Here is a 26395-nt window from a genome sequence, read left to right on the forward strand (position 1 = left end):
CCTGCATTTGGGCCTCATAGCAGTCATGCTGCTAATGCATCCTCCTCAGGTGGATGCTGATACACCTGGACCTACAAATTCTCCTAAGCAAAATAAATCCTGTGCGGGCACATATGAATGCAAACAAGGAGTTATTTTGCCAATTTGGTACCCAGAAGACCCGTCCCTGGGGGATAAAATTGCCAGGGTTATAGTTTACTTTGTGGCTCTGATCTACATGTTCCTGGGAGTCTCCATTGTGGCTGATCGCTTTATGGCATCTATAGAAGTGATTACATCGCAAGAGAAAGAGATTACCATCAACAAGCCTAACGGAGAGACAAGCACCACTGTGGTTCGAGTCTGGAATGACACCGTGTCCAACTTGACCCTCATGGCTCTGGGCTCATCCGCTCCCGAAATCATGCTGTCCCTAGTTGAAGTGTGCGGCCATGGGTTTAAAGCCGGTGAGCTGGGCCCCAGCACAATTGTGGGCAGTGCTGCTTTTAATATGTTTGTCATTATTGCCATCTGTGTGTATGCCATTCCCGATGGTGAAACCAGGAAAATTAAGCATCTGCGTGTGTTTTTTGTCACAGCTGCTTGGAGCATCTTTGCCTACATCTGGCTGTACATGATTCTCGCTGTCTTTTCGCCAGGCATTGTGCAGGTGTGGGAAGGACTGGCCACCTTTTTGTTTTTCCCAGTTTGTGTCCTGCTGGCCTGGATTGCCGACCGGAGGCTCCTCTTTTATAAGTACATGCACAAGAAGTATCGCACCAACAAGAACCGAGGCCTGGTCATCGAGACTGAAGGTGAGCCTCCCAAAGGCATCGAGATGGACGGCAAGCTGGTCAACTCGCACTTCACCGATGGGATGCTGGTCAGTTTGGAAGGGAAAGAAGTGGACGAGTCTCGCAAGGAGATGATCCGCATCCTTAAGGAGCTGAAGCAAAAGCACCCTGAAAAAGAGCTGGATCAACTGGTGGAGATGGCGAACTACCACGCGCTTTCTCATCAGCAGAAAAGTCGGGCCTTCTACCGTATCCAGGCCACCAGGATGATGACTGGGGCAGGCAACATCCTGAAAAAGCACGTAGCCGAGCAGGCCAAACGGAGCACAAGCATGCACGAGGTGAGGGCGGAAACACCTGACGACCTCTGCTCCCGCATCTACTTTGACCCCTGCGCTTACCAGTGCCTGGAGAACTGTGGCGCTGTTTCGCTGACGGTCGTGCGCAAAGGCGGTGACGTCTCCAAAACGGTGGTGGTGGACTACAAGACGGAGGATGGTTCGGCCAACGCCGGCGCAGATTATGAGTTCAGTGAAGGGACCCTGGTGTTCAAGTCGGGGGAAACACAGAAGGAAATCATAGTCGGCATCATTGACGATGACATCTTTGAGGAAGATGAGCATTTCTTTGTGCGCCTCAATAACATCAGAGTGTTGGAGCTGGAAGATGCTCTCGAGCCGAATAACGTGCCCTATCCGAAAGCTTTAATTGTTGCCCCATTAGTTGCAACAGTGACTATTTTAGATGACGACCACGCGGGTATCTTTACCTTTGAGAGTGATGTCGCCCATGTGAGTGAGAGCATTGGTGTGATGGAAGTGAAAGTTTTAAGAACATCTGGGGCACGCGGGACAGTCATTGTCCCCTTTAGAACAATAGAAGGGACAGCCAAAGGGGGCGGAGAAGACTTTGAGGACACTTATGGAGAGCTGGAATTTAAAAACGACGAGACCCTGTAAGTAATGCTCTTATCCCTTTTCCTTGCATGTCTGTGTTGACGTGTAAATGGAGATCCAACTATTAAAAACTTATTTTGTTCAAAATGCTGCAGAATTTGCAGGAATGTTCAGTCAGGGTAAAAGAAGATGCTATTGACCCGAACCAGCCAGTGTAATTTGGGAAAAACTTAAAAGGTGTTTTTCTTTAAACTTCATTTTGACCTGGTGATTAAGTCCAGCCACAAAGCTGAGAACAAGGTATACTTTTGCCCTTGAATGCATAAGCTTCACCCACCGAGAGTAACTGATACCATACATCATTGCCTTTATAGCCTATTTTGGTGGATTACCTGAAAGTGTACAAAATTTACATAAATGTTAATGTAATTGGGTATTAACAGGGTCAGGCATTGCTTCATGACTATTGGCTTGCCGGAGATCAAAGTTTGCAATGAAACCAAGGTCACTGGTTTAGGTAAAATACTGTTTAAATGTTTGAATGTTTGTAAAGCTGGTGGAGTTGAGGGCAACTTTTCCAATTAGACTGCACACCAGTCTGCAAACCCCCATTACATTTCTTGCAGTGGGCACTACATGTCGTCAAATCTCTCCATAGGATCAAGTGCTGGAATCTGCTGATGACTGAGTAACAGTCAGGTTGCCATTTTAGGACATGGATCAAGTATCCAGTAAATAATCACATTCCTATGTAATTTGTGTGTGTTTTAGGCAAGCTCCTTTATGTTTATATTTCATTTCCTTTGCAACTCTTTATAAATCATTTAAAGTGCTAGGTTAAAAAGTAAAGCCTTATTTAAAGTTTAGTGTAGTGGTGTACAATGATGACATTTGTTGGGAAAGATATATCTTTTCTGAATATATACAACAGCCTTGTGTTCCTGTGTAATTTCTGCCCATATACCAGTGCAATTTAATAGCGTTAAAGATTTGAGTTTTAAGTGTAAGTTAGTTGTGATCATGATCGCTGTACATCTGAGTACCCGCAACCTTTTATGCTGATTTGAAACTTAATTTGCCTGAAGCAGTCTCCACCCACCAAACTGGCCCCACGCTCAGGTTGGTGTGGCAGGTTTCCGCTGTTTGTGCCTATTTGGGGATGTCTAGCACTTTGAAAGTGTTTTTATCCCTTGTCCTTGAATGTCTGTGTTGATGTGTAATTGGAGAGCCAACTATTAAATATTCATTTTGTTCAAAATACAGAATTTACAGCAATAGCCGGTCAGGAATAAAGGAGGCAGCTATTGAACAGAACCAACCAGTTTACCACATCCTCGGGCACCCATGGTCACTTTAATCCAGCATTAATCACCTGTACCTGCAGTGACCAACAGCCCATTTGCAACCTGACCCTGTTGTGTCCTCCCCGCAGCTACTATAATTGCTATAAGTTACTTGAAATTCTGTTTAAATTAGCCGAAATTCAGTCAATTACAACCAGGCAGGACATATCTATGTGGCTTCAGTCAGTGGCTGATCCTTCCATACCAAAAGCAGATCAAAGCAGTAAAGATGCCAATTAAAAAGTAAGACCAAAAGCATTAAATCAGTCAGCGAAGAAAGGCTCATTTTCTGACAATCATACCCCACTTCGTGATGCTCGAGAACGCCCAGTTGCAGTCATGAATCAATCATAATTGATTACACTAGCGTGACTACACTGATTCATGGAAGATTTTACATTCATGGGTTTACGCTTAATGAGTTTGCATGGAAACCCGAACATAACTTTGAGCTGGCAAAGGAAGCACAGTGCCCAGCGCATTTTTGCTGATTGCGTCCCCAAGTGGCACCTCCATGCCAAGCTGTAGATTAAGAACCTTTGAAAGGACGGACAACTCTGGACCCCTGTATCTGAATGTGCGGCTATGGTGATTTGATCAAGTAATCAGAAATTGAATGTATTAAACACAAAAGTTTCTTGGAAATATTGCTTAATGATAGACCTTCCTTAGTGACTTTGGCCTGATGTCTACAATGATTCCCAAAGTGGCAGATGTCTCTATGTGATATGTTTTCTCTTCATGGTGTAATGGCGGATGTTCCGGAATGAGAAATTATTTCCGACCTTCGCCTCCCAAACGCAAACGTCTCTGGCATCTCAGGCTAGTGTGTCACCACTCACCTTTCCACTGCTCCTCCAATCACAGGTCGTTTCCCTCTCCTGCTAACAGACACACTAGTGAGATGCAGCAGTGCCTATCAGCAGCTAGTATGGGAGAGAAGCAGCCTTTGATTGGAGGAGCAGCGGGAAGGCAGTGCAAGAGCAGCAGCCGGCCTAGTGGGAGAGATGCTGCTGGGCAGACTCAGCCTGCCTCAGACTATTTTTGTTTTATCCTTTCATTGGATGTTGGGTGTCAACTAATTGAAAGGCTTCCTAGGCCATTTCATTGAGCAGTTAACCACTTTGGAGTCACATGTAGGCCAGACCAGGTAAGGATGGCAAATTTCCTTCCCTGAAGGGCATCAGCGATAGGTTCATGGTCACCATTACTGATATTAGTTTTATAATACCAGATTTTATTAATTGGAATATAAATTCCACCAGCTACCATGGTGGGATTTGAACCCATGTCCCCAAAGCATTAGCCTCGGCCTCTGGATTATTGGTCCAGTGAGATTACCATTGCACCAGCTTCCCACACTGGTGAAGCCATCTCACAAAGGAGCGAGTGTGGGGGGAGGACTGGGAAGAGGAGCTGCTTAGTGAGCGAGTGGGGGGGAGTGGGACTGGGGAGAGGAGCTGCTCAGTGAGCACGTGGGGGGAGGGGGACTGGAGAGAGGGGCTGCTTAGTGAGTGAGTGGGGGTAGGGATTGGGGAGAGGAGCTGCTGAGCTTATTAGTGGGGGAGGAGGTTTGAGAAGAGGGGAGGGGCTGCTGAGTGACTGGGGGGAGGAGATTGGGGAGTGGATCTGCTTAGTGAGAGAGGGGAGAGGGTTTTGGGGAGAGGTGATGCTAGTGAGTCAGTGGGCAGGGTGAATTGGGAAGAGGGGCTGCTGAGTGAGTGGGGGGAGGCGGATTGGTGAGAGGAGCTGCTCGGTGAGTGAGTTGGGGGGTGGGCGTTGGGGAGAGGGTTTTGGAGAGGGGGGAATGCTGGTGAGGGGGAGAGGGTATGGGAAGAAAGGTTGCTGAATGTGGGAAGGGGGTAGGGTTTTTAGGGTGAGGGGATGCTAGTTAGTGAGAGGAGGAGGGAGTTTGGGAAGAGGGGCAGCTGAGTGATAAGTAAAAAATTATGGATATTTGCTTACCTGTAATGTGTAATTACAATGATTTACAAAGTGTGTTGTCACTAGTGGGGTAGTTAAAAAACTCAACAGCCTGTAACGGTATACAAAAAGTTGGTAAATCTGAATAGGGGGTACACTACCATAAACGCTTGGGAACCACTGGTGTAGCACATGCTGAAGGGCTTCTTTATTCTGTTGCTGCTGTTAATTATGTGGAGTTATAGAGCGACACTAAGCAGCAGGTTTAAAGATGTATAATTAGAGCTGGACTCAGGGGGCATGTTTCTATGGACCTTGTGGCTTCTACCTGTTGAAAGGTGGGAATCCATCTGGAATACACTCTTTGCAACCTACCCCTCATGTAGATGATTAGTGAAGAGATTTACATACCATTGTAATTTGTCCCTGAGAGGAACTAGATGGGGTAGTGATGGGTCTGTTGCTCACCCTGTCTAGTCTCCTTAGCAAATGACTTTGTGTTTTCAGGAGGTGCTCGCGCAGGGATTGTATCTAGAAATAGCTTTTGTTGAAATAAAATACTGTTCAGTAATGAATTAATTCAAAGATTGTCGAAACATGTTAAGTGATAGGTATCGCAAATATTTAATTGTAATTATTCTTCGTTGACTAGACAAAGTCACATTCTTGTGCATTGTCATGTAGTTAGGTGTACGTGTTAGAAAGCAAGACTGCACACACTGGCTTACAGGCTGCTTAGTAGACTGGCTCTGATGAATCAATTGATGTGTTGAGTGGTTCTGTTGTAGGAATATTGGACGTTGTTAGCTGTGTCATCAAAGCCTCATGAGCTTCCAAATATCTGTTTCCAGATCAGTGTTGATATAGGCATTTCAGTGCATTGCAACAAATCTATTGACTTATTTTACAGTTTATTTTAGAAAAAATTCTTGGAAATGTTTATTTTTTTCATGCAATGGAATATAGATGGTCAAAAAAGACGAGCATTTTATATGATGGTTATAGTACGTTTGACCATTTTGCATATTCTGAGTGTCAGGATGACTTGAAGCAGGCTTATACCAGGAAAGCACCAGACTTAAAGATAATTTGAACAATTCACTGCATCTAACAGTGTGGCGTGTGATCTGATTTGTAGCTTTGTGGGAATTTCACGAATAGAAATTTTAGGCAACAGGCCTTATTAGAACCTGTGTCCATGGTAAAATTGAGGCTGCAGAATTGGAACTCCTTTTGTGATGGACTACTATAACATTTACTGAAAGGTTTGAGTAATACTTCAAGTAATCAATCCAAAGTGTGAATGAAATGATGTTCAGGGTTTGATCTTGAGTAAACAATGTCTGGCCATTTTGTGCTAACTCACTCCTCTGTCAGTGGGTACTGACAGGCTTTTCAAAGGGATGCAAAGGCTGAAATTTGTGAATGGACAGCGGAAACAATGGGCAGAATATCACGGGAGAGTGGATGGCACACGCACCCACCCCTCCTCCCTGCCCCCGCCAACCCCACCCCCACCTCCGGAAGCAAAGTCAGTCTGGAGCTAACCCACTCCACGTTACCCTTTCCCCCAGTCATAACGTGCTGCAGGCAGGCCAAGTATGGGCAGCGTGGAGTTTCTGCCCCCTCACTGGGGCGGGGGGGGGTGGGGTGGGGGTGGGTGGGGTGTTGAGGGGTGCTGGGGGTGTCGGTAAAATTATGGGGAGCCCATGTGCTCAGCTCCCCGATGTGGTTCCGGCGCCACGGCATTTTAGCAGTGGCGAGACCGGATGCAGAAAGAGTGTCCGCTCCAAGGAGGCGGGCAGCCGATTAGTGTAATTAAAGGTCCAGTTGGGGGTCATTTTACAGGGCCTTTGACATTTTGCTGAGGGCAGGGTGACTCCCTCCTGCTGTGTGGGGAGGCTGCCCGTTAAATGGAGGCGACCTTCCACTGGTAGCAAGGGGGCACCATTGGAGCTGGAGGCTCGATGTCCCAAAGAGGGGGCTGTAGTTGGGGAAGACCTTCCCTGCAGCCCCAGTGATCTCCCCAGCGGGGTATTCCCGCTGAGCCTCGGTCCCTGGATTTTCCATTTTTTTTAACCATACATGGCTCAGCTCCCGAGGTCTTCGGCCTGCTTCAGCAGTGATCACCTCTCCCAATGACACTGCTGAGGCATCAGAGCTGTCCACTGATTGGGGCATCACTGTCAGGAGCCTGCCCAATGTCCTTAAAGAGATCTACAAAAACCCATTGAAATTCTACATCCAACAACACAGCGCCAACATTCCCTAACAAAGCCCTTTGACTCTGTGCTTCTTGGAGCATTGAAGGAAGTAACAGGTTTTGGCTTAAGGGGTTAACTGTGATTTATTTTAGTACTGTGTACAAAGTCAATTGAAAATATGATAATTGATCGAGTACTTTTAGGCAACAGGCCTTATTAGAACCTGTGTCCATGGTGAAATTGAGGCTGCAGAATTAGAACTCCTTTTGTGATGGACTATTATAACATTTACTGAAGGGTTTGAGTAATGATTCAAGTAATCAATCCAATGTGTGACTGTGTCACATATGAACATATGAATTAGGAGCAGGTGTAGGCCATTCGGCCCCTCGAGCCTGCTCCACCATTCAATAAGAACATGACTGATCTGTTTGTGTTTCGATTTCCACATTCCCATCGACCCCCCCCCCCACCGCTGCCCTGATAACCTTTGATTCCCTTGCCTAACAAGAATCTATCTACAACAAAAACAAAAATACCTGGAAAAACTCAGCAGGTCTGACAGCATCTGCGGAGAGGAATACAGTTAACATTTCGAGTCTGTATGACTCTGTGCTCCTCTCCGCAGATGCTGTCAGACCTGCTGAGTTTTTCCAGGTATTTTTGTTTTTGTTTTGGATTTCCAGCATCCGCAGTTTTTTGCTTTTATCTAAGAATCTATCTACCTCTGCCTTAAAAATATTCAGTGTTGCTGTCATGAAATTTAACATATTTTTCATAATATTATTGTAAAGTGGACTTATGTTTGGGTGTGTGTGGATGGTACTGTCTGTGTGGCTGATTTAATTAAATTTAGAGACGGATAGACTGCAAGGTTGAAATTATCAACCGCTTGGCAACTCCAGATTTCGCTGTTAGCCTCTGTTGGATTTGTTGATCACAGCCGCAGGAGTTGTAAGCGTGTTCGAACCCGCCTCTGGGCTAAGAAAGGGGGCAATGTTAGCCAGCACTCCTAGTGCAGTGACCCCTGCTGGAAGGCACACGTGCGTAGTTGCGCAGCGAGGGCCGGAGCAGGCTCAGTTATAACGATGGCAGCTGAATGGCCTTTTCACTCTCATTAACTGGACGCCACACGTGAAGAATGCCCGCTTGGGTGAGCAGTCAGAGGGCAGCTGCCACACGTGAAACTCTATCCCAGCAGGAGGCAGTGCCCTCGGGAGAGAAGCCTGGAGCAACCATCTATGGAATTTGGTCTGCGAATCAATAGCTCTTATGTTTAAATGTTGGTTGGAAACACTTTGACACCGTACATAACCTGCTAGAGTAAATAAAAAGAAAGAAAGGCTTGCATTTATATAACACTTTTCACGATCAGTGGATGTCTCAAAGCACTTTACAGCCAGTGGAGTACTTTTTGAAGCATATTTGCTGCTGCTGAACTGTTGCACACATAGGAAACTCAGAAGCTAATTTGCACACAGCAAACTGCTGCAAACAGCAGTGTGATAATGACTGGTTTTTTGCAATGTTGATTGAGGGGTAAATGTTGGCCAGGACACTGGGGATAACCTCATTGTTCTTCTTCAAAATAGCTTTCACATTCACCTGAGCAGGCAGGTAGAACCCCAGAGAGAGCATCTCATCCAAAAAGTGGCATCTCTGGCAGTGCAGTGCTCCCTCAGTTCTGCACTGGAGTATCAGCCTTGTTTTTTGTGCTCAAGACCTGGAGTGGGGTCAAAAAGGAGCTCAGCTGAATCTACACGAACAGATGCTAGTTTTTTTTCTAGCCTACACCAGATGGCATGTCAATTAAAGCAGTCCAGCAGTGTTTTAGCTTTTTTTGACAGCTGCAGCCTATGGTTTTTATGTTCAACACTTAAAAAAACTTCCGACCGTGACACTTCAAGAGTGTCTGCCCTTCAAGAGTCTTTACATCTAGTCCATCAATTTGTGACTCCTGCACTGTGGGTTAAAGCCCATGCAACATCCAAATGGGGCCTGATTGAACCTGAGCACTAAATTCAAATGGCCAAACTCAGTTCGAGCTTCCCTCCTGTGTGTAGTATAAGGGGTTAATGCTAACTGATATGCTAATGAGACAGTATTCATCATCACAGGAAGTGATGCAATTGTCTTTTAGACCTCGTGGCAAGCTGAAACCCTGTTAGATAGTTGTCAAATAAAAGTTAATGTTTTCCTTACTTTGGCAGACTTTAAATATTCTGTGTTAGCATAACAAGACAAAGACTATTCATGTGCGAATCACACCCCACCCACTTCTGGCAAAAATTGGACCTGTCAGAAATGGGGCAGTGTTTCTATGCCTGGGTCCTATCAGCCAATTTTAAACATCCATGGAGTCTTCCTGACTGCAAAAATCTGGCCCTTGGTATTTATATACGTAGAAGCATTTATTTACAGGGAAACAACTGCACCTCCAAATCCAACAATCCCAGTTTCAGTTTACTCCTGTGTTTGAGCAGAGGTAAATCCCCCACTTAATGCCTACCACTTGAACCCAGTTAAACACCAACAAATACACAATTAACAACCCACTCACTGCTGCCAATCCTGATCCTGCCTGAAATCTTGGGGTCAGTGTCATTTAAAGGTTTTGGGTGGGCTCCTGCACAGTTCACGATGAATCAGGGATGTCTACCCGAGTAGGGAGATGGAGGGAAGGAAGTTCACTGAGGCGCAGGCTCCACTGCTTTTGAGTTTTGAGACTCCTCTCCTCTCCGATTGGATATCGGGGCTTCACAGGTACCTCTGGTGTCCAGCTTTACCAGTTTTTAAAAAAATCATTCATTGGAAGTGGGTGTTGCTGGCTGGGCCAGCATTTATTGCCCATCCCTAGTTGCCCTTGAGAAGGTGGTGGTGAGCTGCCTTCTTGAACCGCTGCAGTCCATGTGGTGTAGGTACACCCACTGTGCTGTTAGGGAGGGAGTTCCAGGATTTTGACCCAGTGATTGAATGGCGATATATTTCCAAGTCAGGGTGATGAGTGGCTTGGAGGGAAACTTCCAGGTGGTGGTGTTCCCATGTGTCTGCTGCCCTTGATGGTAGTGGTCGTGGGTGTGGAAGGTGCTGTTGAAGGAGCCTTGGTAAGTTCCTGCAGTGCATCTTGTAGATGGTACACACTGCTGCTACTGTGCGTCAGTAGTGAAGGGAGAGAATGTTTGTGGATGGGGTGCCAGTCAAGCAGGCTGCTTTGTCCTGGATGGTGTCAAGCTTCTTCAATGTTGTTGGAGCTGCACTCATCCAGGCAAGTGGAGAGTATTCCATCACATTCCTGACTTGTGCCTTGTAGCTGGTGGACAGGCTTTGTGGAATCAGGAGGTGAGTTACTCATCACAGGATTCCTAGCCCCTGACCTCTTTTAGCCACAGTATTTATATGGCTAGTCCTGTTCAGTTTCTGGCCAATGGTGATCCCCAGGATGTTGGTAAATGCACCCTAAGACATGTTCTATCATTCACATTATGCCATCATGTGTTTGCCCAATTGTGACCTGGTCCATTGGGAAACCACTTCCACAGCTTCCCGGACAGACCTCCATTTTCAGCCACTTGGCTGCCAGCGCACTGGAAAATCTCCCTCTCCAGCTCTGGTAGTTATGGGGCCTCTGAATCCAATATTGGTTCCAAAGAATTCGATTTATAGGGTGGGATTTTCCGGTCCCGCCCACCACAGGAATCGTAGCTGGTGGGACGGAGAATTTGACGGACATGCAAAAGGTTGACTCCGGGCGGGAATTTTGGTCCTGGAAAATCTCGCCCCAAATCCCTGAGTGAGTTCCAAGTTTTTGTAATCCTTAAAACTTACAACAGCAGCTAATTTGGATGTTACCATGTTCTCTTCGTACACACCTCTATTTGATTCAGCTGCAGTATTATTTTAACAATTTAAACTCCTGCCCAATGATTCCCTAACTAGGAACTCAGACAACTGACTCAGTCGCTGGTGCTCATGTAGAAATGTGCAAGCAGATGCTCTGACTCAATTGCCATCCCTAAGGGTGAGCCTGCATTGTCCCATCCTGAGGTAAAGGACATTGGTTTGTGTCACTAAGTCTTTTATCAGTCTATGCAAGTTTTTAAAACAAAAACCTTCTTTAGGTTTTTTTTTAAATCTTTCTGTGCTTTTTGACCTGACAAACTACATCTAAGTGTCAACCACAACATTGTGGGCCTGGAGTCAGATGTAGGCTAGACCAAGTAAGGTTGGCAGATTTCCTTCCCTAAAGGACATTGGTGAACCTGGTAGATTTTTATAACAATCGATGATAATTTTATGGTCACCATCACTGGAACGAGCTTTCAATTTCAGATTTTTTTTGTTTTTATTAATTTTTAAATTAATTAATTGAACTTAAATTCTACCATGGACCCACGTCCCCAGAAAATTAGCCTTTGGATTACCAGCCCAGTGATGTATCCACTATGCCAGCATCTCCCCTCAATCCAGTGCGCCAGCATCTCCCCTCAATCCAGTGCGCCAGCATCTCCCCTCAATCCACTACGCTACCATCTCCCCTCAATCCACTACGCCACCATCTCCCCTCAATCCACTACGCCACCATCTCCCCTCAATCCACTACGCCACCATCTCCCCTCAATCCACTACGCCACCATCTCCCCTCAATCCACTACGCCACCATCTCTCCTCAATCCACTACGCCACCATCTCCCCTCAATCCACTACGCCACCATCTCCCCTCATTCCACTACGCCACCATCTCTCCTCAATCCACTACGCCACCATCTCCCCTCAGTCCACTACGCCACCATCTCCCCTCAATGGAGTGGATTGATATGGCCACTTTTGATTTTTCTTTGTCACTTTCCTTGGGTGCCATGACCTCTGCTTGGGCACTGCACTGTGCCAGTCAGCCTGGCTGAGACCAGGGGCTCTCCACCTGGGACTCGTGATGGAAATGCGCAGCCTAGCACTTCATGGCACAACGTTGGGTGCGGCATCAATTCATTACAGAAAATAGTTGAAACTGAGCTTCGACAGAACGACTTTGAAGGAAGAATCATGTTTATTTTATATTTTTTGGCCCTTCAGACATTTCTAGGTCATGTTATTCTTTTCGACCATTGGCCATGCAATCTCTCCAGTCGAGAAAGCAGAAGAGCGTTCTTCACAAGTATTTCAATGAAGTGTAAAGATGGCTGTGTGAACTTTTCATACTGTGTTCCCTTGAGTTGAGTTGCATTGAGTTGTGGGGGTAAGTGGAGAGACAGCAAGTGGGGGAAAAACAATCAGGTTTTATCCTTACAAACTTGTAGAGGCTCCGTAAAACTGAGGTGAAGCATTGGTGGTAACGGCTTCACAGCAAGTGAGCATGGAATCAATTTGAGGTTATAGGCATGGTGCAGTTAGCACGATGCAAAAACATATTGCTTTAAATATAAATCATCTGACCATATGTTAATATTATTTATGTATTGATAAGCTATCAACTCCTCAGTACTCTGGAACCATACAATGGCGCACCTTTACTCAGCTGCATCCTTCCAACATCAGTTTTTTGGTATGGAAATGGTATAATATTGGAGAAAAATAGAGTGGGTGGGCGAGGGGGTGGCGGGGGGTTGGGGGGGGGAGCGGTGGTGGTGGTGGTTTGGATAGGGGGGAGGGGAGGGGGTGGGGGTGCGGCGGAGGTGGGGAGTTGGGGTTTGGGGGCAGTGCAGTGCGTTGATGGTGAGTGGTTAAAAATTACTGTGACTGCTGAGGTGTAAAAGTTGATCCAGGGCTTTGTAATCCAATGCATTGGAGGTGGTTCATAGAGGTTTACTGGATTGATATCTGGAATGAGTTAGTTGTCTTAGGAGGAAAGGTTAGACAGACTGGGCTTGTTTCTGCTGGAATTTAGAAGAGTGAGGGGTGACTTGATTGAAGTATATAAAATCTTGAACGGTCTTGACAAGGTGGACGTGGAAAGGATGTTTCCCCTTGTGGGTGAGTCCAGAACTAGGGGCCACTGTTTTAAAATTAGGGATCACCCTTTTAGGACAGAGATGAGGAGAATTTTTTCTCTCAGAGGGCTGTCCGACTTTGGAACTCTCTGCCCCAGAAGGCGGTAGAGGTGGGGTCATTGACTATTTTTAAGGCAGAGATAGATTCTCATTAGGCAAGGGAATCAAAGGTTAATGGGGATAGATGGGAATGTGGAATTCAAAACACAAACAGATCAGCCATGATCTTAATGAATGGTGGAGCAGACTCGAGGGGCCGAAAGGCCTACTTTTCCTATTTTGTATGTTCTTACTGGTTATATTCAGAATAATGGTGTCATCAGTTCTGGAGAAGATTATGAGGCTGAGAGAGGATATGCATAATAAACTTGAAATGCAGGACTAGTTTCTTGTAAGAAACAGTAAACTTTATTTACAGACTCCAGATGAGGCTACACGCTTGTTCCAAGACCAAGGCTAAAAAGCTGCACCCCTAAGATTCCCTGCGCTTAGGGCTGATTCGTCTGTACAGTCACATAATCCCCATAAACATCAAGAAATGGTTTAACTTACAATCATTACAATATGGTTAAAATGGGCACCCGTCTGTCACCAGGGGAAGAGAAGAGGTAACATTTGAGGTAAAATATACATACAACGGTTAAGAATGGTGTGCAGAGTGCTAAGCTCCTGACTGATTCCTTCTCAAAATGGTCCTGTGTAGCTTTAAACAGTGTTCTGTGCACTATCAAAACTAAACACAGCCTGGAAATGTACAGGGGCATTGAAAGTAAGAAATAAACATGTACTATAATTTTGCGGATTACCAGTTTTCCTTTTCTGGCTGTGACAAATGGTTCACACCAGAAACATTAATCTGACATTTCTGTTTTCACAAATGCTGACAGACCTGCTGTGTGTGCCCAACACTGTTCTGCTTTATTTTCATTTCAGATTTTCAGCATTTGCATTTTATCTTGTGATGGTTTCATGGCAAGTTAGTTGTTGGTAGGGAGTGCAGCTTCCCACACTCTCTCTGCCCTGTGTTGATGTCTTGTCACTCACTGAGTGAAAGTTGGGCTAGTAGTTTTGGCAGGAGGTGGGGGTGGGGGTAGGGGTTATTGGGTTAGTGGGGGTGGAGAAGGGGAGGATCTGTGCCTGTACGGAGCCAATTATAAGAATGGTTCTTCGGTGCAAATGGGATTCTGAGTGGAATCTGCTGGCTCTGGTTTGTGTGTCAATTTTAGTTTAGTTTTGAGCATTGCTCCATAAAACTGTAAGGAAGACTATAAACTCCTTGGCCGCTAACTCTACTCAAGATATTCCCATGCTCATAGGACAGATTGAAAGGACCTCAAAAAGCAGTATAGTGATTCTGTATAATTCTAGTTTTAGATTGTTTCCCCCTTTTTATATTGTATAACCAGGCGATAGAACAACAAGGTGCAGCTGGGGGAAATCATTAAAAAGAAATCACCATGCCGATCTCAGTGGCTGCTCAAATGGTAGGAACCACTTGGAGAATTTTTACTGATGTAGCAGTGGGAAAAGCAGAGTTTTTTTTCATTGCCGATAGCTCACTGCAAGAGATGAACATGCTGGTCCATGGGTCACAGCTGATTTGATTTTGATTCATCATTCACAGGCGAAGCAACCAGTAATTACTTTGACTAGACTCCACATTTCCTCCCCAGCCCCGCAATGCTCCATAGACTCTGCCTTAGAGTTATACAGCACAGGAGGAGGCCATTCAGCCCATTTCTGCCTGTGTTGGCTTTTTGAAAGCGGTGTGCTTAATCCTCCTTTCCCGCTTTTTGTCATTAACTTTGTAAGTTCCTCATTCTCAAGTACCTACCCAACTGCCTTTTAAAGTTATTTATGGAATCAGCTTTCACCATGTTTTCAGATAGAATGTTCCAGATCGCAGCAATCAGATCTCCCCTCTCCATCTTTTGCCAATTGATTTTGAATCTCTGGTTATTGGCCACTCACCAGACGAAATAGAAATTATCTGTCTACTCTTATCAAAGCCTCTCATCATCATGAAAGCTCAGCTCTATTAGGACGCTTCTTAACCTCTCAAATTCGAGGAAAACAGTCCTGACCTCTCCTCATAACTGAGTCCCTCATTTCTGGTAACATCCTAACAAACCTCCTCTGGGACCTCTCTAAGGCCTTTATATCTTTCCTGAAATGTGGTGCACAGAATCATCCACATTAGCCCAGCTGAGGCCTAACAAGTGATTTATAAAGTTCTAGCATTATCTTCTTTGCTTTTATTGTCTATTCCTCTATTTGCAAACCCAAGAAACCTGTAAGCTTTTTTTAAACCACCTTACCACCCTGACCTGCCACCTTTAAAGATTTTCGGATGTAGGCACCGAGGTCTCTCTGTTCATCAACACTTTTCAAAGTTGTGCCATTTATGCTCTGATCTCCATCTGCCATGCTGCTGCCCATTTCACCAACTTGTCCACGTCCTCTTGAAGCCTGTCCTCACCATGATCCACCATTTTGCCAAATTTCATATCATCTGCGAACTTTATAATTCTGGGCCTGGGTCATCTTGAAAAATTGAAAACTGTTGTGCATTGATAACTTACAACATCAGAGGGAAAAAAAAATCACTTTCTTCATGTGTTTAGTATAGAAGCTACTTGTATTTTCTGTCATGCGATCAGTACCCTCAGACAAGCTCGCTGTTTATTCGGATAGCCTTAGCCTGTGTTAAGGCGTGTCTTGGGCTTCCAGACCTGTGAGCTGAAGCATCCAAATGGCCAAGTCAATTTGAGTCTAATGTACTCATCCATCCTTATGCTCTAGTACCAAAGCTTCATATAGAGCTTCCTATAATTATTTAATTTCAAATATATTACATCCAGCCATGATTGGAAGAAAGCTTAAAATAAAGTTTTATTCCATCTGCAAGGCCTTTTCACATTTAATGCATTACAGGTTCATTGGTACAAGACCAACTGAATGTAAATAAGTCTTAAATCAATATTTTCAGACCAGGTAAACCTCAGGATTATTTCTTTTGCCCTCTGTCCCAGAGGATGAGCTCAGTATTGTGAGGGGCCACCACTAGATGTCTCTTGTGTGTAGAACGTGGTGCAGTACAAGTGGTTGCTACATCTAGTAGTGAAAATTGGTATCGTATGAACATTTTCAGGTTGTCGTGACAATTGTACCTCCAATACTGGATCACATTAATGTTCTATCTTTTCTGTTTCTCTGGGCCCCCATCCAAAAAGCAGTTGCTGTATCTGAATCAGCCTGATAACGGGTGAATCTTTACATTTTTAGATACTGTGTGTTATGTCCAGCTGGCTTTGAGATTTCAAGAAACTCTCAGCTCTGATGTAAACCATTCTTCAGTATTGTAAATGCAATAGTATTCAGTTATTGTATGACGTCAGACCATTGGCAGAGCAGTGACAGCACCCGGTTGCAGGCGTCACTGTACATATATAGGGAGCAGGGATGGAGACGATGGGTGATCCACTTGCTCTTGGGTCTATTGAGGCCCTTATGTAGTCAAGTGATGGCAACTTAAGTACCTACTTTGGTCCCCACTGCTATGTTATCTGTGGCAGGGGGAGGCCCATGGCAGCTGGATAACCCAGTAGCTTTTACTGAGCGAACTGGTGCTGGGCAAGAGTCGGGCGTGGGGGGGACTTTCTTTGGGGGCCCTCTGTCCTGTGCTGATTCAAAGCATCCCCAACAAGGCCATAGTGCACTTTTAGCCCTCCCCCTGGCCTTCAAACCCACCTCCCAACCTGGAGCTGTTGGGACTACAGAGTTGGCCGGCAGCTCCCTAAGGCGGGACTTCCTCCTCAGATGGGGGCGGGTGTCTGACCTTGAGCCAGTTAACATGCTGTCGAACATAAAATAGCTGCAGGGCAGTTGGGATGTACCAGGATGCGTTCCCGTCCCACTCTTTGGGTGGTGGGGCAGGAAATCCCGCCATCCGAAAAATCCTGCCCCATATCTTTGATAGCCAACAATCCACATTACAAGGCCTAAGAGTGGCACAGAAGGGAGTTTATGAATGCAATGCATGTTCCAAATGAGCTTTATTTTCTCTACAATGGAAAAGTGTCAGCAGAGAACATACAGCCTGGAATACAGCAGTTTCACTGATTGATCACTGTCCTGATGTACACATCCTCCCCGGATCCCGTCTTTAATATTTAACTTAAGGAGCGGCTTGCAATAAAAGTGCAGATTGTCAAAGAGTGCAAGTCGATACTGCCTGTAATCACCAGAAAGGTTTCTGCTTTAAGTGTGGGGGAGAGAAACGACTAGGGGAAACACTGGAGCATTGTAATTCTTTAGTAGATTTCCCAGTAGCCAACGTTTAGCTGAATCTGACCTGTTAATGCATGGCTGACTTTGCAGCAGCAAGCTGGCTGAGAAGCTGACTTTGATATGCTGCATGCCGACTGCATTGCTGGACTCTTTGGCCTAGGCAACTTGGACTGATCCATATATAAACGCGGCGATAGTATGCCCATGAAGTATTTTTGTCGGGGACTGTGATGCGGGGCTACTGCTGCTGTTGCAGATCTGTGCAATACTGTTCAGGATGTCGAACGTCAGAGATTAAATCCCCTGCACATACCCTTTCTCGGCTTAACTGACAGAGCACCTGGCTGGCCTGATCTCATTTCTGCTGATTGGTAGATATTCTGTAGATCATCAGCGTGGGACCGGAATAGAATGAAATTCGCATGTCTGCCTCTCACCGATAATTGAAGCAGGAGATTGACCATCGAAACGTTGCCTGGTTACCCCCTTTTTTTTGCGCAGCTTTGATGAAAACACTTTAACTAGACTGGCTAGCATGGAGTTAAAGGCAGCATCTGTGGAAGTAAATGGTTGAGCAGTGCCAAGTTTTGACATGACAACCGAAAGTAATAGTTGCCAAGTTATTTTAGATCTCCAGCAACCTGGAGTATTTTTTGCTTTTGCAATATTTGCTGGGCTTGATTCGGAGGGGAACTGGGTAACGCAATAGCTCTGCAAGTTGCCCTCTCACCTCTCTCTGATTTGTGCTCCTACCCAGGTGGGATGGGTGGGGAGGCAGCTCCCATTTTTCTTTTTTTGCTCGCTATCAGAATGATCCATGAAGTAGGCAGGGGCTGTCGCAGCCGTTTGGAAACACTCCAGGGCAAGTAGTACTGAGGAAAGACGGATGTAGGCAGTTGACACCGGGGTCTGCATTGCCCTCTGGGGTAGCTGTGATCCAGGCAGAATTGAGGAAGCCCCTGTGACCATAATGTTGTTCCTGCGGTTATTCATCTTGCCACTGGGCACAAACCGGTGATAAAAATGTTCCATTCCTCAGCAGTGATTGCTCAACTTGAGCACGAAGTAAGAAAGAACTGGCTTTGATAAAGAGGCTTTCACATCCTCAGTGTGCCCCAAAGTGCTTCACAGCCAATGAAGTAGCCCTGTAGTTGTAGTGTAGGAAGTACAGCAGTCAATTTGTGCACAGCAAGATCCCACAAACAGCAATGTGATGCATGACCAGGCAAACTATTTCAACGGTGGAGCATGAGGGACAAACGTTGGATTGTCTGCAGGAGAAATGTCTGACTCTTCTTCAGAATAGTGCCGTGTGATTTAGTATTTTTGCATGCATCGGAGAGGGAAAAATTAATAATCAGATTTGTTGTTCTAGTGGTTGACATCATGCGGATCTGTGCAATGTTTCAAAAACATCTAATTAACCTTGCAGTCCCTGAGGAAGGATGTTCTTGCAATTGATTTTATGGTTGTCTGGTGCATACTTTTCATACGCCATCCCACTTCTGCCTGGGAGAAATCTGACATTAGAAACCAATATCTCAGTGGATGAAGGTGAACTGATTAGGTTGCCAATACCCAGTTTTCATTCAAAATCACAGAATTTTAACAGCACAGAAGGAGACCATTCAGCCCATCGTGTCTGCACTGGCTCTCCAAATGAGCATTATGACTAGTGCCATTGCCCTGCCTTTTCCCCATACCCCTGCACATTGTTTCTATTCAAATAATCATCTCATGCCCTCTTGAATGCCTCGACTGAGCCTGCCTCCACCACACTTCCAGACAGTGCATTCCAGACCTGAACCACTCGCTGTGTGTAAAAGTTTTTTCTCACATCACATTTGCTTCTTTTGCAAATCACTTTAAATCTGTGTCCTCTCATTCTTGATCCTTTTATGAGGGGAACAGCTTCTCCCTATCCGCTCTGTCTAGCCCCCTCATGATTTTGAAAACTTCTATCAAGTCTCCTCTCAGCCTTCTCTCCAAGGAAAACAGTCCCAATTTCTCCAATCTATTCTCATAGCTGAAGTTTCTCGTCCCTAGGACCATTCTTGTAAACCTCTTCTGCGCTCTCGCCAATGTGTTCACATCCTGTCCGAATCCCTGATGACTGAGGGTGTGGCTTCCTGCTCCCTGGCTCTTCAGCCCACAGTATTCCTGTTTGTTGGTGTGAACGTGGAGAGAATTCCTTCTGGGAGGATGCACGTGGAAGTCTCTGGCCAACATAACTGGCATCCTTCCCCTGCAGGATGGGAGAAGTCCTGCCTGATCAGAAATGTTTGCCTGATCCCAGGGTCAAAATGTAATTAGGGGGCCAAGAAGGTCATTTAGTCCACTTTGCCCATCCAGAAAACAAATCCAACCTCTTACCTCTGTACTGCATCCCACATTGTCACAAGTGATTTCAGTGGTTTTGGCATCTACCTGGAGAGATGGTAGCCTAGGAGAAATGTGAATAGACTAGTAATCCTGAGGCCCAGGCTAATGGTTCAAATCCCATTATGGCACCTGGTGCAATTTAACTTTGATTAATAAATCTGGAATATAAAACCTATTCCCGGTAATGGTGACCATGCCAACTATCATTGACTGTTGCAAAAGCCTATCTGGTTCACTAATGTCTTTTAGGGAAGGAAATCGGCCACCCTTACCCGGCCTGGCCTACATCCGACTCCAAATCCACAGTGTGATTCCCCCTTAACTACCCTTTGCAATGGCCTAGCAAGCCATTCAGTTCAAGGGCAATTAGGGATGGGCAACAAATGCTGACCTTGCCAGCGGCATCTACAACTCATCAAAGAATAAAGAAAAAGAAATATCCACCTCAGGAGACCATTCCATGTCTTAGTCACTCTTTATCGCTAAGAGGAACTTCCCCCTATCAGTTCTGACTTTACTGTTAACCAGTTTAAGTCTGCTGTCCTCTTGTCCGACTGCTATGGCTTCACATGAAGTAGTGGTCCAGATTTGCCCACACCTTTTACTATCTTGTTTACTTCAGTGAGGTCCTCTCGCATTCCCTTCCTCTGAATGCTGAAAAGGTCCAAGGTTATCCAGTCACTTTTCATGCCTTAATCTTTCGACGCTAGGCATCAGCCTGGTAGCTGCTCTGTGGGCAGCCTGAAAGGCTTTAATGTTTCTTTATTTCTCATGTCCAAAAGTGGCCACGCTATTCGAGATGTGGCTCGACCTGAGTGCTAGGTTTATGCATGACTTGGTGCTGCTCACTTTTGCCTACATAGTTCAGCGTTCTATTTGGTTTGCTGACTGAATGATCACCTCAGCCGCTGGTAAACCAAACATTACAGCAAAGTTAAAAGGATGTGAGGTGAAAAAAACATATTGGAGAAACAGGAGTTTGCATTTTTAAGCATTGTCAATAAAAAGCACGGTTATTATGAGCAATTTTTTCTACAGTGACATCTGCTGTATAATCGTATAGCATCTTCATTCCTGCCTTGGTTGTCCTCTAAATTCAGACAAATATAGTATTTCTTTAATTGGTTCTGTTTGTTAACCAAACTGTTAGGCGCATAAAAAGACATATATTTATGCATTTACTGGGCAGTTCTGTTTTATGATTCAGTTTATCTTTCAGTGTGCCATTTTACCCTTAGGTTTGCCACGACTAAAAAGAATTATTTGATTAAGATAACGTCCCCAGGTAGGGCAAGAGCCGGCAATTTACTTCCTGCAGTGCAGTGTTTTAGTTTATTTATTTTTTGCTTCTTCATTTAACATTTTATTCACAAGCTTGAGGACGCATTAATCTCTGGAAGAAGTCAGACTCCACGGCCAGTGCTCACTGACCCTTCAGCTCCTGCAGACGGTGAATTGCAGAATTTACTGTAACGGCGGAGGTGGTGTTGTAGGCCCGAGCTCCTCCAGCCACTGTTTTCATGCGAGGTCCGCAATGCTAGATACTGCCTGCCCTCCGCTTCATCTTTGTTTTCCCACAGAAGGAGCAGGGGATAGGACAGGAAACGAAATTGAAATAGAAGATTAAACATGATCTTATTAAATGGTGGAGCAGACTGGAGGGCCAGAATGGCCTACTCCTGCTCCTATTCCTTATGTTCTTAAACTAGTCCCGATTTACTCATTGCTACCAAATTCTTTCATACAGCAACATCTTCGGGAAAAAATGCTATGATAAACTTCCCAGCAACTTGTAGGGAATGGGCATGGGAATGTTGTTGCTTGCTTCGTTCATTTATAAGTGTTCTGCATTTTCACCCCCGACATGGAGCAAGCCTAACTTACAGCTCCCCTCCTCCCCTCACCCAGACCCCTCCTCGCTAAAGGAGATCCGACCATAACTCTTTACTGTTTACAGTGGCTCTTGCAGTTGTGGTTGTGTTTACTTGTAGACCCCAGCAAAGTATGACTGCCGAATGTAGATGCATTATTGACATAAGGCTGAATGAAAATTATTGCTGAGGCTTTGCTGTCAGTGGCAAACCAAAAATCTCGAAGATAGCTTCCCACAAAGCTCCAGCAATCCCTGTGGCATGGTTTTCCCCTTACCTGATGGCAGCTTAAATCTGGTGCCAAGTCTTGAGGATGTCTTAGCACAGCAACAATGATGTCAGCAAGGAGGTAGGCAACCAATCACATTGCTGCATTCACACAGATGGCAAACCAGTTAAAAGCACTTAAAATCCTTCACTTCAAATTTTCAGTTAGTGAAATAAATATGATGGTATTTCAAAGCTAAAATAAAAAAATTTTAAACAATGAAGAAACTTCCTTTATATTTAAAAAAATGTAGAACTTTTTTAATCATAATGGAGAAATTGGACATTCCATAACTATAAAATTAGCTTTTCTGGGCCAGAGAGGGTGTTTATAAGTAATTATGAAATTAGAATGCTATTAAAAGCCTGGTTGTGCCTCATTCAGCAAGTTACAACTTTTTCCAGGGTTTATACAATGAAACAAATAGCATTAGAGTGGATATTCTGGTCAATTCATGATTACAATGGAGATGGAAGTCTGTAGGAATCTCCACAATGGACTCGATGGGGGAACGTAGACTCGCTGACAGCAACTGCTGGATTTTTGCATTATTCCTCATTATGCCTGGACTTTTGAAGTTTCTGTCAGTTTCCAAGGACCAATGTTGACAAACGCTGACAATTTTGCTATCATTACCACAGCAGAATCTGAGCCTAGGAGTTTCCTGCTTGAATGGTGCAGTAGTCTAAATTTGCAGTGGAAGTGGTGGGCGTGGGATAGTGAGCTGAACTGTTGGAGCAGCGACAGAAAACAAGGGAAAGCTGACATGAAGCATGGATTTAATTTCTCTTGAAAGAAAGGGCTCGTGGGGAAACCCAGTTGGAGTTCTCAAGAATGTGAAAGGGTTAACAAAGTAAATCAGGAAAATGGTGTGTTGTAATTTTAATAAATGACCTTCAAACCTAACCCTGAATTTACAGCACAGGATGACATGCAGAGACAGAGTTTTGTGAACAACAGGGAGAATGGCCGCCATGGTCTAATATAAACCGAAATGTTATTTATTTGAATAGCAGTTATGCTGGGATATTGCTGGAAAAAGAGACATGCTATCGAAGCTTTCCCTCATGCATTCTTCATGGCAACACCTCTACCAATCAAAGTCCACATGCCGACCAGTCAGCTCTCTCTTCTCATGCAGTGTAAATTGTTGTTCCCTTTCCAATTTGGTATTCTTGCAAATTGTCCTGTTGAGTGCAAGAAGAGAAGCTTTGATAGCATGTCTCTTTTTTCAACAATATCCCAGCATAAGTTCTGTACTACCACATGACTATTTTTACACTGGGATGTGTTTAATGTATGCTTTAGATAAATGTCATATTGCTGGGAAGCAATGCAGCCAGTGTTTGCTTCATTATAATAGAACGCGCCTCAATTGTATTGCTAAGACGTTGATATTGCACACGGTACAACTTTCATCCCAGTTATTCCTTTCCTTCCCTTCTCTCCTGAAACCACTGACTCTTTTGGAGTTCAGTTCAGGAGTCAGGCACATACTGGCCCTTTCCCTCAGCTAAATGTTTATTCTTTGTTTATGTCTGTAAACTGTGGCTGTCTTGCAGGACAGGCACTTTCCTTGGTTGCCAGGACAGCAATCACGAGTCAGAGCTCACCCTCCTTTGAGCACAGAGCTGCTGAGCATCCTGGTTGATTTGAGCTAAACTGGGCACAGACACAAAATATCACTGGGTCTAATTTTTAAAAAAACCTGGTTGAGACCAACAAGCCCGTATGGCTTCCAAAGTTAGCATACATCGAATCTCCTCATGTCCGCACAGAAAACATCCTCCTCAAAGAATGCCATTGGCTTACAGCTAACGAAGCACTCCCATGGGCACAGGCCCTCACAAAAACCCATGCAACCCTCTGAAATCTCGTTGCCCCTACTAGAACCCTATAAAACTGACGAGAGCCCCGCCTCCCGATGGCACACTTCCTGGTCGACTGCAAACATCGCCAGCCGCTGACCTGAGTGGCGAAGTCTTGCACAGAAAACCTGGACAAGCCAGGTTGAGGACGGGCCAGGGAAGATGTGGTCATTCGCTGCGTGAGTGGAACATAAGGAACAGCTCAAATTGTAACTGCGCCATCGTCCGTATACTGAACTCTTGCCCTGAGAGACCCATTCCTGGTGGCATCACAACCATTCACACTGTGTCAGCCATAGCCTTTGAATGGGTTGTTAACCTCGACGTTGACCTATAACATCCTCCCCAGCCATACAAAATGCATACTGGGTTTAATACAGTTAATTCTGCAGAGATTTGGGGACAGGCCTTTCCGGTCCCAACAGTGGCGGGCATCATTGCAGACAGGATGGCAAAATTCGGAGAGCAGCTGAAAGTCAATCCCCACTGCTGGTGGGACTGGAAAATCCCACCCTTGGGCCTGAATTTTACCATCGGCGTGCATCCTGACATCATTGCGCACTGGCACCATATTTCGTTCGGCAGGCGTGTGGCAGAGTCGGCTGCGTGTCCACTGGTAATCGAAAGGCCTATTGAGACCATTAAGGACCCAATTAACTTGAAATTTACGCTGACCAACCTTACAGTTGGCGGGCAGGCAAGAAGGCCAAGCGGCCTTCACATTTTTCAGGAAACCTCATCCACGAGCGGGATGAGGTTTCCTGAAGTTAATACTGATGAAATAAAACCTTTATTTTGAAAATAAAAACAGGTCCCATCTCATGTGGCACAGTCACATGAGGGGACGTTTCATTAAGTTATTAAAGTCTTTATTATTTTTTTAAAAAGAGCTTCAATCTCGCGCGCTTGACCTGACTCTCCCTCCCCACCCCCTGCCCGCATATGTAGTGCTCACTACAGCACGCGACCCACGCTGGACAGGCCTTAATTGGCCTGCTGCATGAAATCGCGGTGCGGAGCCGATTGTGGGCAGCGATTGGCTCCCCTACTGCCCACTCCCACCTAGCCCGCCTGACGAGGGAAAATTCAGGCCTTGGTCATTTTGCTTCTTTTCAATAACACACCATTTGGAGCTGATGGCAAATACTGTTTTGTTAATCTGCAAATGGAAGAGACAGAAATGTTCTATCTGAGGCAATGCTTCAAGTAAGCCGTGCCCAGCGGCCTGAAAAGTACCACATGGGCCTAGCCCCTTGTTAAATACCACGCAGAAAATAGGTACTGGGCATTGAAAACAACTGGTACACTTGTATTTTACCAGGAACACTGATTGGAGATCGTTTTCCCGCCGACGTGCTGTATAGGAGGTCACTTTTTACCAGAGAGCATTAGAAGAATGCAAAATCAGTTCGAATACTGTATTTGCGGTGCCAATTTTCTTGAATAGAGTTTGGTACCTGTTACAGGTTGTATTAACTTGCTTCTGTATTACAAGGAGATAAAGTGCCCTGTAGTGACTGTTCAGGCAATAATATCGCCAAGCAGTGACTCGGATTATATCTGTTGTTTTGATCTTAAGACAGTGCAATCTGACTATATTGATGCACAATTGACTCCCTGTGCCATTTCTCAGATGTATCCTGTCTACCTGTCATTATTATTATGCATGCGCATGCACGGACACTCATCCATCCTTTGCCGCCATCCTAATTTGCAATATTGTGAATATTAAAGACCTTACTAATTGAATTATAACAGGGAGTTATACTGGTTTTTGTTTGGTCACCAAACAGCAAATGAACCTGTTGTTCACTTCATAACTGTTTGTGCTGCTGCAGATTATCATGTTTGCCCACACAAAAAAAAGCTTTGAAACATCAGCAATTCACTTGATGTGTTGTCATTAGTTGCTTTTCCAAATGCATGAATTTAAAAAAAAAATCCAAAATATTAGCTGAAGGTAAAAGATCCATAGGATTGAATAGTCGAATTGAAGTTTAGCAGGTTGATTATGGAGTAAAGAGAGTTTACAATGCCTTTCTGCTGATACCTATCCAAGGGTAAATGTATAACAATTAAACTGTTGCAGGGATGTTTCATATCTTCATGCTAATTGGACCTTCATCAAAGTGGGTCGGTCTGAGTCCCTATGTATTTGTGGGTGTTTGTGCCTGTGTATGTAGAATAGTAGCTTTTCATTGTTATTTATTGGTCAGTACGCGGAGGTGTTCCATGGACTCCCTATGTTAAGTGGTTATCGCTACCCTTTTGAATCAAGTCAAGAAGGGTGACTAGGCAGTGAGGGGAGAAATAAATTATTTACTGGCTTGTCGCACCAAAGTTACATGACTTCCTTGACTGGGCAAGATAAGTAACAGCGCTGCCCTTGGGAATAACTGAATAGGAAGCACATTGACCGACTTCAGTCCAGTTTGCATTCTACTGCAACAGGGGCATGTCTGAGTTGGAGCCATTGCTCACCTGATCCCCACCTGGCATTATGCTTGCCTGCCCCTTGCCAGAACGTAGCAGTTGTTTCACTAAAGGTCCTGCCTTTTTCTCCTCCTGTTGCCCCTCAGCCTGAAAGCTCAGC

At 45.0% G+C, this 26395-nt stretch overlaps 1 protein-coding gene across 6 annotated transcripts in view; it reads left to right on the forward strand.

The window, feature by feature from the left end:
• Positions 1-202: 202 nt before the first annotated feature.
• slc8a3 (solute carrier family 8 member 3) overlaps positions 203-26395 on the forward strand; it is a 508557-nt gene continuing 482364 nt past the window's right edge. For all 6 annotated transcript variants that reach the window (XM_041214562.1, XM_041214563.1, XM_041214564.1 and 3 more), the window contains exon 1: positions 203-1728. In XM_041214562.1, coding sequence (XP_041070496.1) covers positions 218-1728 — 1511 coding nt within the window. In that variant the 5' untranslated portion in view covers positions 203-217. The remainder of the gene's footprint in view (positions 1729-26395) is intronic.

The sequence above is a fragment of the Carcharodon carcharias genome, chromosome 20 (genome assembly GCF_017639515.1).
Source record: "Carcharodon carcharias isolate sCarCar2 chromosome 20, sCarCar2.pri, whole genome shotgun sequence".
Lineage (NCBI taxonomy): Eukaryota > Metazoa > Chordata > Chondrichthyes > Lamniformes > Lamnidae > Carcharodon > Carcharodon carcharias.